The sequence below is a fragment of the Amblyomma americanum genome, chromosome 1, assembly GCF_052857255.1.
Source record: "Amblyomma americanum isolate KBUSLIRL-KWMA chromosome 1, ASM5285725v1, whole genome shotgun sequence".
NCBI classification, from domain to species: domain Eukaryota; kingdom Metazoa; phylum Arthropoda; class Arachnida; order Ixodida; family Ixodidae; genus Amblyomma; species Amblyomma americanum.
The window spans coordinates 226,086,735-226,103,798 of NC_135497.1; the positions used below are offsets into that span (position 1 = coordinate 226,086,735).

Below are 17,064 nucleotides of genomic sequence, written 5' to 3' on the forward strand. Positions count from 1 at the left end.
TTATGTTCCAGTAAATCTTACTGGACTGTTTGGGTGCAACGATCTATGTGAGGCAGCGTTCACACCGCAGTCTTATACACACGTGCTTCACGTGTATAAAGGCAAAGGCGACTCTGGAAAAGCGACTTAGGTTAAAATTTCAGCATATAAGCGTGAAACACTGAAAATTTCCAGTTCAAGAAGGCATGTCCAACATTCAAGGACAAAAATTTTGAATATTGAAAAACTGTAAGGTACTGGCACAGAAATATTGAAGGTAATGGCCAATTCTTCCGATATGCAGCAAAATCTTTCTTTTATAGTGTTTCCACCGCTCGCATCGAGCAGGTAAGACTTCCTTAGAAAGCGATGGGCAGCGTTTTTGTCGAGAGCAAAAACGCTAAAAAAATTCAAGCCTTCCGACGGAAGATTTGCTGAAATAGTAACTGTTATAATGAAATCTTACAATATATTAAAAAATTACGCCCATAAACTCTTTCCCGTGTCAAAAATGCTTTCGTCCAGAATTGTTGGGTATGTTCCCGACTAGGTAAACTTTGGCGCATTGCGGAAAGAACTTTCCTTGCACTAAAGCAATGTTTCTGCGCATCTCAAGGCTTTGACGGCGTCCGATTGGGGCAATGCTAGAAATATCTCGCGCAAGCTTCATTTTTGCACAGCTATAGATTCGGGAGGCTGTCTATTTTGCATGACGGCCTGCTGCTGTCCGAGTCATTTTCTTCTTGTTAATTTTTCACTTTCGCGGAGTGATTCTTCGTGCGGCGTCTCTCTCTTCTCCCCTACAGGTGGAGAGGAGCCAGAGGTCAGGGAGACGGTTGACAGGTGGAGAGACGCAAATCTCCATAAACACCACATAGCACGCGGAGTCTTCCCACAGACGCCGACGCCACCGTACAGGTTTCGCCTTTATGGCCATCCTAATGCTATCGCATTGAAAACAACCAAATGCCGCCGGTGGGGAACCCACGACCTGTGAAGTTCGTGTTCGGTGCTCTACGAACTGAGCTAAGTGGCGGCTGTCCACACTTCTACTTTCGGAGATATTTATGTTGTATGTACCTTAACATTGAGTGTGCCCATAAGCGACGCCCTCGTCTACAGCGGCTCGCGAGTACCACGTGGAACGCGATCGGCGAGAGCGCCCTACTTATGGCAGGGAAATGGATATATATATATATATATATATATATATATATATATATATATATATATATATATATATATATATATATATATATATATATATATATATATATATATATATATATATATATATATATATATATATATATATATATATATATATATATATATATATATATATATGCACCTTGGTTTCGGTGACTGTTGGCTTCCTTAATATATATATATATATATATTAAGGAAGCCAACAGTCACCGAAACCAAGGTGCATAGGGGAATGGTTTTTTTTTTTAATTTCTAATGCCAATCAATTGATTTTAAAGAAAATTACTTATAAACCAGCAGAAAAAACAACCATGCCGCCGGTGGGATCCGAACCCACGACCTCCGAATATCGCGTCCGGTGCTCTTACCAACTGAGCTACGGCGACGGCTGTCCAATCTGCTGCTTTCGTGAGTATCTATGTTTTGCGTGTAAGCGAACCTTGAGAGTGTTCACCAGCGCCACCCTCGTCCATAGCGGTGGACGTAGCACGTCCTGTAATACCGCAAGTGTGACGTAGAACGTCATCCAACGGCGAGGGCGGAAACTGAACGAGAGCCCTCTTATGCTGCCTATGGCATCAAGACTGCCAGAACCGAGACCCCCGTTAAGCTATTAGCAGACAAGGCAAATGAAATGAGGGGCTCGTTTGACAAACATATTAAGGAAGCCAACAGTCACCGAAACCAAGGTGCATAGGGGAATGGTTTTTTATTTTTCTAATGCCAATCAATTGATTTTAAAGAAAATTAATTGGTCGTGGGTTCGGATCCCACCGGCGGCATGGTTGTTTTTTCTGCTGTTTTATAAGTAATTTTCTTTAAAATCAACTGATTGGCATTAGAAATTAAAAAAACCATTCCCCTATGCACCTTGGTTTCGGTGACAATGTTGGCTTCCTTAATATGTTTGTCAAACGAGCCCCTCATTTCATTTGCCTTGCCAGCTAATATATATATATATATATATATATATATATATATATATATATATATATATATATATATATATATATATATATATATATATATATATATATATATATATATATATATATATATATATATATATATATATATATATATATATATATATATATATATATATATATATATATATACCAAGGTGCATAGGAGAATGTTTTAATTTTTTATGTGTAGTGCTTAACAGTGGGATAATAATACTTACATTATTCTATCGCTTAAAGAAAATTACTCATAAAGCAGTAGAAAAAACAACCATGCCGCCGGTGGGATCCGAGCCCACGACCTCCGAATATCGCGTCCGGTGCTCTACCAACTGAGCTACAGTGACGGCTGTCCAATCTGCTGCTCTCGTGGGTATTTATGTTTGTTGCGTGTAAGCGAACCTGCTGCTCCGCTGCAGGTTCGCAGGTTCGCTCCGCTGCTGCTCCGCTGAAATCTGCTGCTCCGCTCACCTAAACGAAAAATTCTACGCGCAGGCGACTGCAGTTTTTTCGCCGATTCCGGACAACTCAGGCAAGTTCCAATGTTTAAATTATTTATTTAAAAAAAAACAGACTATCATAAGCTGCCCTATGGTTTGTGCTTGAGCCCAAACAGCAAGTAGTTTGCGCAGGATAATTTTTTTATTACCCCGAGAGATAAATACGGAACGCTCTGTATATAACAAACGGCAAAGCCTCGAACAAGGTTTGGGAGAAGCCCCAGTCCGTCAACCAACGTTTTCAGAAAAGGACTTGTCTTCGCCTGGGAAGAGGACAGGTACCCCGATGAAAGCAAGTGTTTGTCGAAACGTTGCCTAGTGCGCTGAACCCCCTCCCCCCCCCCCCCCGCTTTCTTTTTCAAGATCGTAGTCTCGAGAATACCGAAGTTTTTTTTTCTGTTCATGCAACAATCGCAAGTTTTTAGCATCTGAGGTGCACTCGTAATAACGGAGTGCCGAGGGCATGAGAAAATGAGGTTAGAGTGACAAAGTGTACTTTAAGGCAGGACAAACGTCAAAGAATCTTTTGAAGTCATGCGCATAAAAATTATGCTAGCGTAAGGTGGCCGTATTGGACGGAAGAAATACACGAAAGATTACTGAGAGAGTCGTTTGTCCTTTAGGGAGAATAAACTCGCCCTTAATGCTGATGGCGATAGCTTGCGAAACACTTCCAAGCACGTTCCACAGGCTACAAGAGGCTGGTAAAATAAAAGTAAGCAGTGTATTAGCTTCACTACAAGATCGATGCTTTAACCGAGAAGACGTGTCGCCTACTATAGCCGCTTTGCGTTTCACTTTGCTTCCCTACAACCATGCAAAGGAAGTTCACCATGAGTTTCACATTGTTCACTGTCTCGGACTCAAGAAAGGCAAATTTAAGGCGCGTTTGTGAGTAAACACGGCATCATGTTGTTGCGAATCATCAGTAGCTGGTTGTCACCAGATGTAACTTCCGCTAGGCAAAAAAAAAGCGCTATTTCACTTAGTTCCGTGTTTATACGCGCTATCGAGAGCGCGCAGCGCCGAATAATTACGCCTTCACACTCGCTGTGAAAAACAAGAGACAGGCACAAAATATGGGTATTTGAAATTGCACTTACTTGTTCTGTGAGTAATCCATTGGGGCAGTCCTTTAGAAAGCCTTTGTACCTGCATAAAAAAAGCACAGAAAACAGCAGGAAGAAAATGAAAAAGTGGATGATGGCGTGAACAATGCGGCACCGGCGTTCTTGTCGGCGGGAATCGATTAGCGCGCACTCTTCGTCCGTGGGTACTGTGCACACTCGCATTTCTTCTTTCGAACACCTGCTTTCTACGTAATGGCCATGCGCACGAGCGCTTCTCATGAAAGACCTTCCAACAGCTCTTTCTTTTTTTTTCTTTTGTCCAATACATACACTGAATACTTCGTTTTTTTTTTTCTAATACGTTCTAAACAGCACATTGAAAGGGTGGTCAAACGGGTTAGTTGGTACTTCATATTTGGAAAAAAACAGCGCACCTTAATACAAAGACTGGGGGAGATACAACGATATAGCACTCCTGGGCACTTGCATGAGAGGGATGAGATTTTTATATCGAAGCCATCTGGAGAGTAAATGCAAAGCACCGCTTGCGTTACAAATCATACAGGAACAGCTTCACGTTACCGTACCGCTGCATTCACTTGCTATGACGCAGATATGAGAAAACTAGCAGGTTTTATCATCTCACCACACGTTAAAAAAAATTCGAGCGTGTAAAAATAAAGCTCCGTGTACCACATGGGATCCTCACATCATAACTCTGAAATTGTCACGTTCTCGATTTATAAGGACGTCCAGTAAATGATATTCTGATTGACAACCTTGAAGAAAAAAAATACGCGCACGCGCTCATGCCAGCCAGCTTTTGACATTGTTTTCACGTGCTTGATCAACAAAATGTGTTACGCGGCCTGCTGGATTTTCATTCCGCGCCATTGGTTAAATTACTGTGAAGACTTCGGTGTACACTCGTACTAGAGGTGAATAATTGGATACATAGGGCCGAATGTACGCCCAATAATTTCACAAGATCTACCGCTGACTATCTGGCGCATGACTGAATCGAAACCAGTGAAAGTATATCATAATCATAGCAGGTAATGAAAACGTCGCACTCCAGCCTTGAAAAACGCTTCCGAGTGAGTTTTTTTTTTGTTCCCTCAGTGTTGTTACTTGTTGGTTTTCACGGAAATTTGGGGCTAGATAGAAAAAGGAAAATATCATTTTTATTTCAGAGCGCCTCCAAACTGGTCGGAGCATCTGCCATATGCTGTTAGGGTTATCCACAGCTCATGCACCGGTCAATCACGCAGCTCTCCCACTTGATGAAACTTTGGTAAATCTGGGGTCAGTACTCACAAAACTCCTGAACAGGAGCGCATCACGATTGGCGGATGCATGACACTAACGACCAGCTATGCTATAGTCAGAGGCACGGAAGCCAAATTCATGGCAACTAAGCGATAAACACATCATCCAATAACAAAAATTACTTAAGAGAAGTTCTGTAACTAGCCACGCATAATGTTCGCTCAAAGAACACCAGATTAGACGGAAAGATGCCTCTTAGGATGCATTTTGCAATTTTTTTTTCACGATTTATTCTTTCGTCGGATTCATTGATATGGCTTCTGACCATATGAATGATAGCTAGAATGCATCGCTTGCCGCCGGTTCTTGTAATAAAGGTGGTGTATACTATACCGGCAAAAGAAAAGAAAGAAAGAGAAAGTGAAACAGGAAAATAGTATTCCAATGTACAAAATTCAGGTATTCCTTTCGCGAACGGCTGCATAGCCGTAATTCGCTGCTGTCGTCGAAGTGGCCCCGGCTGCGAGCCACATGTAAAGAATGTACCAAGGTTGTATACAACAAAATCGTTGTGAAGCACCAACGCAGGTCAGAATTTTGCTGCTCTCCTACATCAGCACTCCTTCGCCCCGAATTTCAGCACCTGAGGCCGCATTTGCAGGATTCTCTCTTTTTTTTCATACAAGTTCGGTTCGAGCGTCGGCGTCACTAGTAACATGACCGACCAAAATGCAAAAACCAAAGAACAGTCAAGCCACAAACCGGTGTTGGCTCCAGAAAGCTGTTTGGATACCCTTTGTGTTCACCAGTCACGCCCTTTGACGGGCGTTTTACACGCAGTCTTTATTGCCTACTTGATTTTTGAAAATTTTTTAACATTAAGTTACCATGCTGAAAGTAATTTCTAGCCCGTTTTTTTATAAAGCATAAAAATATTTGTCATGCGGAGTAGATAGCAGAACTCGAAAAGGCTTTTTTTTTCTATGGGAATGCTTCGAATAAAGTATTGAATACTTTATGTAAAGCACATCACTAAACTGTCTCAATATTCACATTCATTCTGGTTAACAACATGAAAACATAAAAGTGGCAAAAATTGGCTAGCTATATTTAGACTTATTCAAGCTGTAACAGCCGGGAAGACGGCAATATACTTCCACGAGAACGCAGAAAACCGACCAGCAACTTGCCTCGAAGGCGCATTGTTTGTCACGCAAAGTTCGATATATTCTGTGGCAATTTTTATCGTTTTAATTCGGGTCAATAATGAGCCCTCAAGAATCGCAAAGAAGCTCTACTCACCATTGCCGGACTTCTTTTTCTGTAACTGCAAGAGAAGAAAAAGAGAGAAAGAAAAAGATCAAGGACACGTTTCAGTCACTATCGCCAAGCAATGGACGGCTAACGCTTATTCCGCTTCCCTTTGCCATTACTACGAAAGGGAGAGCAGCGTTTGTACAGCAACCCGGAAAAGCGGCCAATTTATTATGTCTTTACGCTGCCCCGTCTCGGAGCATGCAAAGGACCAATTCTTCGCTTTCCTCCTCGTTTTCGCCCCTTCGAACTCTTTCCGTCTTGCGCGAACCTCTTTCCTCATATCCACCTTCGCCCTCGTCGCCTGATGAGCCGCGTTGTGTGCCTTCGCTTTTTCTCCTTTCTTTATTTCTTCTTTTCCCGTACGCCGAACCCTTGCTTTTGGTGCTTCCCCTTTTGGCTGCCCGGTCCTGTCTGGCCCGGATTACGTGCCTACACATCTCGCCCCTGGGTCAACAAGCTTTACCCCCCCCCCCCCCTCCCTACCTTCATTTTTATCCTTCTCTTCACGTTTTCCTGCCCCCTGGTGCCGTCGAGCGCGCTTTCTCGCATCGGCGGAAAGACAAGAACCCCCCGGCACCGAACGCAATATCTGCGACCAGCGAATGTGCGCGCGTAAGCGGGGCCCAATACGCTGCCTTGGCCTCCGCACGGCGCTTTGCACGATCGCCACTGTACGCGCCACCGCTCGTTTCTGGATATCCCTTTGGCCCCCCCTCTCCCGCCACCGCACCGTCCGCATCCAAGTGGAACAAAAAACATGCTCTCGATTACGCTCGCGCCTGCTGTGCGTGTGCCAACCGTGGGGCCACCTTCGCCCCGCCTTATTGGCTGCCGGCAACTACGAGGCAAGGCACCATCTGAATGGTATTGCGAGGAGTGCGCAGGGCAAAAGCAAAAACAACACAAGAGATAAAAGGGGGGACGGGAAGGAACGGGAAGAAGCGGCCGAATGGTCGGGGGAGTTACGCCTGGCTCCGGAGCGCGGTTTGGAATACAAACTGCCGCCAAATGTTTGTCCTCGTTGTTTTCACAATGCTTATAGAGCCCGAATACGCATAAAGGGGCTACAATGCCAAATGTTGCGGCAGCTGATTTGCTTTTTCAGGAGTTTATTCATAGGATAGGCGTGATTTTGCCGCTGCTCTCGTTTGCTGCACCTTGTTTTGCGATGGCTTTGAGTTACGCCATGCAAAAATATCGTTCTTTTTCTTTTTCCTTGGCTCTGCAGCGAAAAAAAAACGTAGAAAGACACCTTGCAACGCATGGTTTAAGAAGAGACGATGCACAACTGCTGTGCAATGCCGTCTACAATGCCGTTGGAGTTCCAAATTATAGCGCAGAACGAACACAACGCGGTAAACAAGACACGATACAGGAATGGGCAACACGGTACTTTACGGTCTTACAGAAAGTATAAAACTTCGGATAAATGAAATAGTGTTCAACAGGACCCGCCACTCGTGCAGATTGTGCAAGTGACCGCAGCATGTTGCAAAAGAGCAGGACAACAAAGTAGACATCATTTGCTACACCAGCATTTTTGACATAAATGTGAGTGGTATTCCGTAGGAACATATGCACCTGGTATAGTAAATACTCTGTCCTCTTGCGATCCGCAGCGAATGGCCTGCTGGTTATCGAAAAATATCCGAAGATTGTGAGTTCGAATTCTGGTGTGTTCATGATTCTTTTTCGCTGCTAGAGATTTGAGTGATGATTTCAAGAAATGTTTCGCACAAAATTACCCCATTAATCGTGCTTACGGTGGCTATTACGTTCTAACAGCTCCTTCAATGGAATATCTGTTGCTCCCCGAGAATGATTATCTGCCAGAGGACGAACAATTAAACCTTCTGCATTTGCGCCCGAATAGGGCCAATGGCTGTTGCACACGAGATCGTCGCGGAAAGTGACGAAATTCCCCCTTTTCTTAGTTCTTAAATTATTACTAGCCCCGGTGAGCGATTTCAGCGATTTGTGTGCGGTACTTCTGAGTCACGCAAACATAAAAAATCCCATAAAGAAAAGTTTCACCACGCGGATTCGAACCCGGGAATTTCCTGTGGGAAACGAGCGCGGAACCTCAGAGTCACGACAAATGCCTTGTCACTCGATGGATAGAGGTGAGCATAGACTGTGCTTAAAGGCAGCAGCGGTGGCGATGGACCTTTTCTTGACGTCATACTAGGTGGCGTAAGCGAACAGAAGGTGGATGACGTATACAAACTCCGCCTCAGTTGACGTCATGAAAAACTACCGAGTGCTCGCCTATAATACCCCCCGCGCGTCGCCCACTCCGATCGGCCTTTCGCCTAACATGGATTAGGCAAAAGGGGAAATGACTTGGCGTAAACACGCCCCTACTGCGAATAAAAGTAACGAATGAAGAATAATGATGCTGTGTGAACAAGGCAGTGGTGGCCGAGGTGGCAGTGGTTCAAGAGAAGTTAAAAGCGAACAAAATAAGGTGTTTGCAATGGCCAACAAGAGGTGTTTGCAGTGGTTTGAAAAATATCCAGATAGTCGTTAGTGTGGTCAACTGCTTACTAGCGCATTCAGAAATTGCTCTTTCACAGCATTACCTGTAATTTTTTATCTTCGAGTGTGGCGGTACGGCGGGAGATTGGAAATATGAAATTTCCGGTCTACAAGCTCGATAGCGAACTAACCAGCAAGTTCACTTGGGTAACACCCAGAAACCAGTGAACAGGCATACCTGCTGAAGTCACCGGTTGTGTTGAGATCTCTTAAACTTTTTCTTCTTTTTTTTGTTAGAACGCTACCACGCCGCTGGATATGACAGGAGAGACAAGCGGAAGGGAATGCGACCGCAGCGAGCGCAAGTCGCCAAGTGAGGTGAGAGAACTGCGGCTCCAGTGGCCAGGCAGACGTCCCGTGTTATGCCACTGCTCTCTAGCCTTACGGAGCTCGCCTCTGTCGAGCTCAGGTAAACTCGCACGCTCCCTTTCCTCCGTGCTTTCTTTCAGCCGCGATGATCTCGTTCGCTTTCGCTCTGATCTCGAGCGCCACCGGTCGCTCAGTGGCGCGCGCGCACTTCGTGATGAAGGCCGCGGCGAAGCTTCTTCCCCCGCCTCTTGATGAATTCCGAGCGAGTTTGCATCCAATTAGACGCGCGGCGAACGAGCCAGAGTGGACAGCTGCTGTGTGGGAGCTTTTCGAACAGCTCGACGAGATTACCGCTGCACGTGTTCGGAAGATGTCCCTCCCTATACGTTGTTTTTATCTTTGCTCCTGCCAGACACGGCTTTACCTCGCGCTGCGTGCCGCCCCTAAGTGACCCTAATGCAGCGTCACCAGTTCGGAAGGCACTGAATGCCCATCCTTCAAGAGGGGCACTCAAAAGGCTGCCCGACGAGGTCCCACGCCAGAGCGAAAAGCTAACAGGAGCCACCTAATGCGCTATGAAACAGGCAGTGCTTGCCTAGTCTAACTTTCACGTGTTGTGCACTCTAAACATAAAGGAGTAAAGAAGGAGTAAGCTGTCCTCAAGCACACTCCCTTTTATAAAAGGGAGTGGAAGAGAGGACCGCTTACTTACTCCCTTTCTTAGTCCCATATAGGCGTATTTGTCTTTAGAGTGTGCATTTCTATGCGGCAGAGCTTGCGCTGTCTCGGCGTTGTCTAGGCGTCCTATATTATGCATATATGCATAAAAGAGGCGATGCTTATCAACTGATCTTTGTTTTTTTTTCGCTGTTTCTTTGTCACGGACGCCTTCTTTTTTTTTTGTTTTACAACTGCTAGCGTGGTAGAAGATAGAGGAGATTTCGTGGCGAAGCACAAGAAACGTGTCCAGTCCCTGGGCAATCATGCGTTACTATGCTGCGGCATTTTTGTATATTAACATTGTATGAAATCATCGCGAACGTGCTTTTTTTGCCTACAAGTAGACCAGTAAATTAGGAAACCTTATTTTCAGTGACACTGCAGAGGTGTTTAGACAACGTAGGTCAGGGTCATGTATTAGCGGCTGAAATAAATGGCAACGAGGTGTGTTTCGATGGCCTTAAAAAAGGCTGGGCTTGCGAGCAATCAGCGTGACTCAGCAACTAGCTGTTAGGATCATACGCTGCGACCTGGCATGAACGCAATATCCAACCTTACTATCCTCGCAGCTTACTGGCTTCATGTTCGCGCATGTTGGGGGACAGACTGAGAGAGATAAACTCAGTCCAAACGCGCAACATGTGCGGCAGGCTGCCGATTGGAAGCACAAATTTCGAATAGCTGAGAGAGCGCAATGTCTAAAGAAAAAAAGTCAAGGTGAGAGTATTCTACCAGCCATTCTGTGACAGTTGTAGGTAGGACAGGGCTTAGGGCTGCTGTAGATTAAGAATGTCTTTTTTATATATTAATTGTGTTGCTTTTCGAAAAGGTGTCTTGCTGCCAGACTCAAAAAAGAGCTATAAATTTTACAAAAAAGAAAGCTCTACGCTCTGCTCATTGCAGTGATTCGTATTCACTGCATGAGTAGAAACAGTCAAAGCTTTGAAGCATATCTCCTTTTATTTTTTAACCACCTTCTTCCAAGAACTACCTTGTCTAGTTTACGCCGTTGTACCGCCCTCAATGCGAAATTTCGGTTTGTCTCGGCAAATATTATCACTACAAGTTATACTCCTAGAAATGAAAAAGGACCAACGGCAACGATACCAAACCGCCATATATGCACGCTACAATAGGTGCAGCCTTAATTAAGAGATTTTGCTACTTTCCACGCGAACGTCAACAAAATCTGACTGACATGAAAGTTTACAGCTATTTTCGCAAGGTTATTTATGGTTCACGATTCCATTAACGCGAGATTTCTTCGTAACTCTACACAAATCCTTGTTTCCGCAAGATGAACAACTAACTCATCAGCAACGTAACTGACAAGCGCACTCGACGGACATCGAGTAGAAAAACATGTTCCTTGGCCGAGGGAGATTGATTCTCAATCAGGCTACAGTCAAAAACAGGTAGCGACAGACTGTTGGCAAATGTCTAAAGAAGTCCTCGCGCGTGGCACTAATGAGTTGCGGGTGGCTAGCGACAGTCGCAATCTGACTTGAATATGCCGCCTACTTGGGAATGCATGGAGAACGCCGATAGACCATCGAATACCCCCTACAAACATTTTAAATGTTAAAACTGTTTGCGCGTTTACTTTTTCTCTTTCTTTTTCCTTTTTTTGCTCTGTTCTTTATTGCGGATGTCTTTGGATTATGTTGTATGTATGGGTAAACATATATACGCTTCACTATGTAAACTAATAATTCCACTACCATGCACTTTATATTCATGTATGATCATGTTTGAGTTGTGTTTGTATTCTCCTATCGCGGCCATTTTTTTATTCTTTATTTTCAGCCACTGCAGCATGTAGCTGCACACTGCTTGCCATGTAGTGGGGTACGAGCCTTAGTCAAGCTTTCTTCTGGCTTTTTGCGCGTGCTCCAAACATCCCTGAGATGTTGAATAAACATTGCATTGTATTATATGTGCAGTGTACCAGCACGGGTAGGAGGGTAAATAGCTACAGGCGCTTCCAGAGTCGACGCGCGCATATAATTTTGCTCGCCATGTAGATTACGCAGCCTGTGTATTTCAACATTTCCGCGTGCTTTTGTGCAGCAGAAATGATATGCGGGCGAGGAGCGTGAGGTTTCAAAAATTATGAAATTCACGGAAATAAAATAAGCATATTTTCTCCTTCCTAGTCGTATCGCTTTATCCAACACATTATCTATCCGTAAAAGCACACAGTGCGTCATAATAACTGCAGCGACAGGTGATCTAAACACACGGGCTTCTTGCCAGGAAACGAGGAAAACCGATGTTTAATAACACATACAAAAATTATGTTCCGTCCACTCAGATCACCCATACTTAATTTAATGATGCACAGCATGCTTGCGGTAGCTCTCTTTCGTGCCCTATAGCGCTCTCTTTAGAGTTTCGCTGATTGCGTGGTATAGGCTGCCCACCCCTGCATTTTCGTACTTCTTTTTTTTTTTCCACAACGCCGGTCTCGTAAGTGCTCGCGAGCAGTAGACCAGATTCTTGATTAATCGCACTTGCTCGCAAGAGCAAGGCAGGCCGTGCGGGTTAGCAAGTGGACGCTCGGCACGTGGGCCTCGCTCCGTTGGGCCTCCCAGACGAGGCTAGCAGTTTCATGCACCATTCAGGGAACTCTGATGGCTGCAAATTGAAGCCCTGCTCCTTCCCTTAAGGGCCTCATACTTACCAACCTGGATACGAAAGGGCCAAGGAGAAAAAAAGAAATAGAGAGGAAAGCCGATTTTACTTGAACGTGCTCGAACCTTCGCTGTAATATTTTCTTTTCGCCACTTCAGGTATCCATATATTTTTTTTTCCTTTTTCGTCCTTCTTATGCACTGTCATTAAAAACCGAAGCCCGTTAGTTTTCGCCCGTTACGAAGCACGCTTTCATTCAGCCAAGCTTTCACTTTCACCTCATCCACCCCCCCTTCCCCGTTTTTTTTTTACCTACCCTTCGCTCTTAGTGGCGAGGTCTGCAGCTCGTTTTATTACGAGCACTTAAATAAAACGCCGCACCCTTCTTATCTCCTAATGGCAGGACCATTATGCCCGGCAAGGGGGTAGGGGGGGGTGATAAAAAATATGCGAACGCAGAGGCACGCGCAATTAGCGGGAAACGCGGTCTGAACGTAACGAAATAACTGACTGTACAGCGTCGGAAAACAAATGCAGTGCGGCCTTCATCTACACATTTGTTACCTTTCATTACCTTATTGCCTCCTCGCAACGCAACGACCTCCCCCATTACGGAGCAATTTAATTAGAACTCGCGTGAAATATGCGCCCTCCCTGCTGCCGGTAAGTGTGCGCCTTCAAACAGCTCGCGCTCAACGTTGTCAATGGGGTCGGTGCAACGTAGGGTCTCCTTTCGTTATTATTAATTTTTCAAGCCTGAATAAAATGAAACACCGTACGGGTTGCGACCAGACAATGGCGAAAAAGATAAAGCTAGCCGCATGCCCGACACGGGAAATAATGCCAGGGAGGAAAGATAAAAGTCCTATTTTTATTTTTTTTTGCGAAAGAACAGCCGCTCGCAGAAAGAAAAAAAATAGAAAAACCAGTGAGAGAAATATCAGATGTGAAAATACTTTCGAAGCTGCTTTTTCAATAGGCGTGATATCGCACTCGCGTGCCGACCACGTTAACTCGCGACTGAAAACGTTGCGAGCTGTATCTCCACCCAGTTGAACGGTGAGTTCCTTACCTTCACAATCTATCGCCGGCCACTGCAGGGTGGCAGCATGCGCGTTCTCACCTTCCCTAGCAAGGCATTCAACGCACGCACGGATCACTCAGAAAATCATTCAAAAGCATCTCTTAATATGCTGCCAGGGTGCAAGTTTGCGCTCAAAGTGAGCACCGAATGTGGAAGAAGAGGCGAGCTTGTAAAAGAATTTACAGCATGTACGCCCGATAGTTTGGGCGCTGGAGTCTTTCATGCCAATCGCAGCGCCGTTACACACAGCTGGTATACAGTGAATGAAGGAAGAAGCTTTGATCAGGACGCGCAGCGCCTTCACGGCTGCACCTGCCTGAGTATATCTAGAGGCTGAACGTAGCGCGTGTCTGCGTCACTATCCGAGGTACTCATGTGTCGTCACGGGCGCCATTTGGTGGCACAGTGCACAGCTTCAGCTGTGAAAACCGGAGCAGGTAGCGATAAGTCGGTTCGGATAAGCTCGCAGCCTTTCAACGTGCTACACGCGCCACAAAATGGCTGACACTGTGACGTCGGTTCGCACTCTTTGTATCGTGTCAGTAGTTCGGGTGGCGTATACGATCTCTATAGTTGAAGGAAAAGTATAACAGTCACTGACCAAGTCGGAGTAAAAATGAGGTTTCGAAACCCGCACAGGTTACTCTTTCACAATGAGCGTAAAAGGGCATGCAGTCGAAGCTTAAATGCGCAAAATATGACGTAATGATTTTATGTACACGGGTGGCATCGTGCCTTCCTTCCGGTTTATGGTATCAGGCGTCGTATGGGCGAGTGATGACTCAAGTAAAAAGCGTGTCGTCAATATCTTCTCTCCAGTTACGCGCTGCAGCGCCTCCTACCATTTTCTTTCGTGTCTTATACAGAACGTAAAGCTGAAAACTTCAACTCGTTTTTCCGGTGCTACGCGCGTGACAGCACCTCAAAAGGGCGAAGCGCATTCGGGACACCTCGCGATCCCATGCAGGAGTCGTCGACGAAGTACACGTGTCTCCCCGACTCCATCATCTGCCGCTTCCCGGTCGCAGCCTGACTTCCCAAAGCGGTGCGCTCTCTTGCGCCGCTGTTCGATTCCACGCTGCGGCGTCGTCCAAAGGTCCCGCCAAGCTGACGCCGGCCGCGGCACGCGTTTCCCAGGTCACCGCAAAAGCGGCGGCCGCCGCCCGCTGCGATTGGCGCGGCTCTGCTCGGCGCCAACAGCTGCGCGCAACGAGGCACGCGCTGCTGCCCGATCGATGGCTGTGCGTGATAAACATTGCCACGGTACACACCGGCGGGAATCTGCTTCAACCGTCCGTAGTCGCCCCGGTGGTGGTCCCTTCGTAGCAGCCAGTGCGTGCTCGTGCAACCCCCCCCCCCCCCCCCAACCACCGCGGCTCGTTAGCGCACCCACCGTTCCTCCGGCGAATGCCGACCCAAAATAAGCTCAGCCTAAAGAGGCAAAGAAAAAAACGCTCCGAATTGAAATCGTTGGATTGAGACCAGTGCGGAGAGAAACCGCGGCGCGTGGAGACACTGTCGCACGCATACGCCGCACTCTAGTAAAAGAAAACGAAGAGAAAAATAAGCGGTTCAGACGTTAATTAAGGTGCTTCCCTTTCTCTTGAGGGGCCACGGTGCACTTACACTGAGTATCACTTATATTCTAGCTGGCGTGAGGGGCAATCTGGGCTCCATGAAACTGCTCTCCCAGTGGTTGGCCGACGCAGGTGCTCCGGCGAATGACCGGTACTGCCGGTACCGCCGCTATACGGCCAAGGCACTGCTCAATTACTGACCGTTATTCCGTGCGAAGGGGTTCGCCAATTAGGTTCGCGATTAATTTCCGCCGCCGCCCGCAACTTCCGTGGGTTAGCACGCTTTCAGTAAGGCTGGATACGTACCCGCTGGTGGGACGTTTCCAGGCGGCTGAGTTTCCAATAGTTCCACGTGGTGGAAATCTAGCAACTTTACTTTCGCGTTTAAAGCTGGCAGAGGACAGAAAAGGAAACTTCTTCCTCTTCAGAAATTTGTAGCGTTCGAGATCGGGGATAGGGTACCAGGACAAATAGCGTAGCTGCAGGTTTCCGACATTGTTTTGAACTGTTTATTGCTTGATTTGCTCGCGTTCTCTTCACCTTTATTGATATGCATGGGGACACATCGCGTGATGGTTTATAAAATCGCTCAAAAGTAAAAATGCTGAGCTGTAAAACATAAATAGTGCTTGCTTAAAAACTAAAAAGAGATGGACCTTTTCCTCAACTCCTAGGCACCTTGGCTGCCGTTTTTTCGGGCAGTCGTGCGGTCGCGATTAGGCAGTTAATAAATATGGGTCCGAATAAAAGATGACGGCAAGACAACTGTGGCATACACTGGCCTCAGCGCCTTTTTTATCGCCTCTGCTGCTTCGTGTCACTGCGTCGGTGCTTATCTTCGACTTCTATACTAGAAGGCAAAGCTCCTTGTTAGAGCGTATTGTATAGCGCTGACTAAGCATTGATTTATTAACAGCAACCTTACTTGGAAGGCCGGAAGACTATTTACTTCAGTCATAATTATCATCACTTTCAAATGCGCCGCCTTCCTCATGACGAAGTCGCTTCCGTATGCGATCAATAATAAACAGATTGATCTCAGTAGAAACTAAAGCATCATCCCAATGATACGTGAAAAATCTCTTGCTAAATTAACGAACCTCTTCTAGTTTTAGCCCGTTAGTTGCGTTCATTCTGAAAACATACACGCGTCTCTGAACTCGAGTTTCTTGTAGTTAAGCTAATGCGCGTAGAATACCGTATTTCTGCGTTAATGGTGGCGACGTCAAAATCGCATTTTCATACAATTAAATGCCGTTTTTACAGATTCGTTGACGCATGGTACAGTATAAGAACATAAATTCAACCGTTAGCCAAGGAAATCATCTGGCTGGTGGTGTTGTGGCACATATGCAATCACAAGAGCGTCCTTTTCTTTTTCAGTTTCATTCACTTTGATCATCTTGCCCAAAACTAAGAACGGTAATAAAACAGCACCCTCGTCTCAATGAAGATGTCGCGTGGCAGCGAAACGCACCTATAAAAAAATTGAGCCTTTGGTAACATCGAACGGCTCATAAATTCATCGAAAAAAAAAAGGTGCCACATATATATTTTTTTCCTCATACTGCAGAGGTACAGCACTGCATCGCATCTACGGGCGGAGTGCTATTCCTTGTTTCTCGCCTTTCATTTGCGTGTCTGCCCCAGGAGCATATGCATACGAAGAGTCGAGCGTTGTTTTCCCAAACTTGCGCTACAGGGTACCCGCACTTCGTATTGGTATCGTTTATTAGGACGCATTTCCAACGTGCTACGTACACCCCCCCCCCCCCCCTCCAAATCGCAACTTTCTGTCCCCCGGCCCTTTCTGGCGGATAGTACACGCTTCTCTTCGTTTCGGAACAAAAAATGCAAAGCTTGCCTCGTAGCTTCTCTGAGGGAGCGCAACCC

General features: G+C 45.9%; 1 protein-coding gene across 1 annotated transcript in view; it reads right to left on the minus strand.

Moving 5' to 3' along the window:
- LOC144114687 (frequenin-1-like) overlaps positions 1-17,064 on the minus strand; it is a 211,503-nt gene that overhangs the window by 36,865 nt on the left and 157,574 nt on the right. The window contains exons 2-3 of the mRNA XM_077648570.1: positions 6,295-6,319; positions 3,757-3,805 (exon numbers count right to left, since the gene is read on the minus strand). Coding sequence (XP_077504696.1) covers positions 3,757-3,805; positions 6,295-6,319 — 74 coding nt within the window. The remainder of the gene's footprint in view (positions 1-3,756; positions 3,806-6,294; positions 6,320-17,064) is intronic.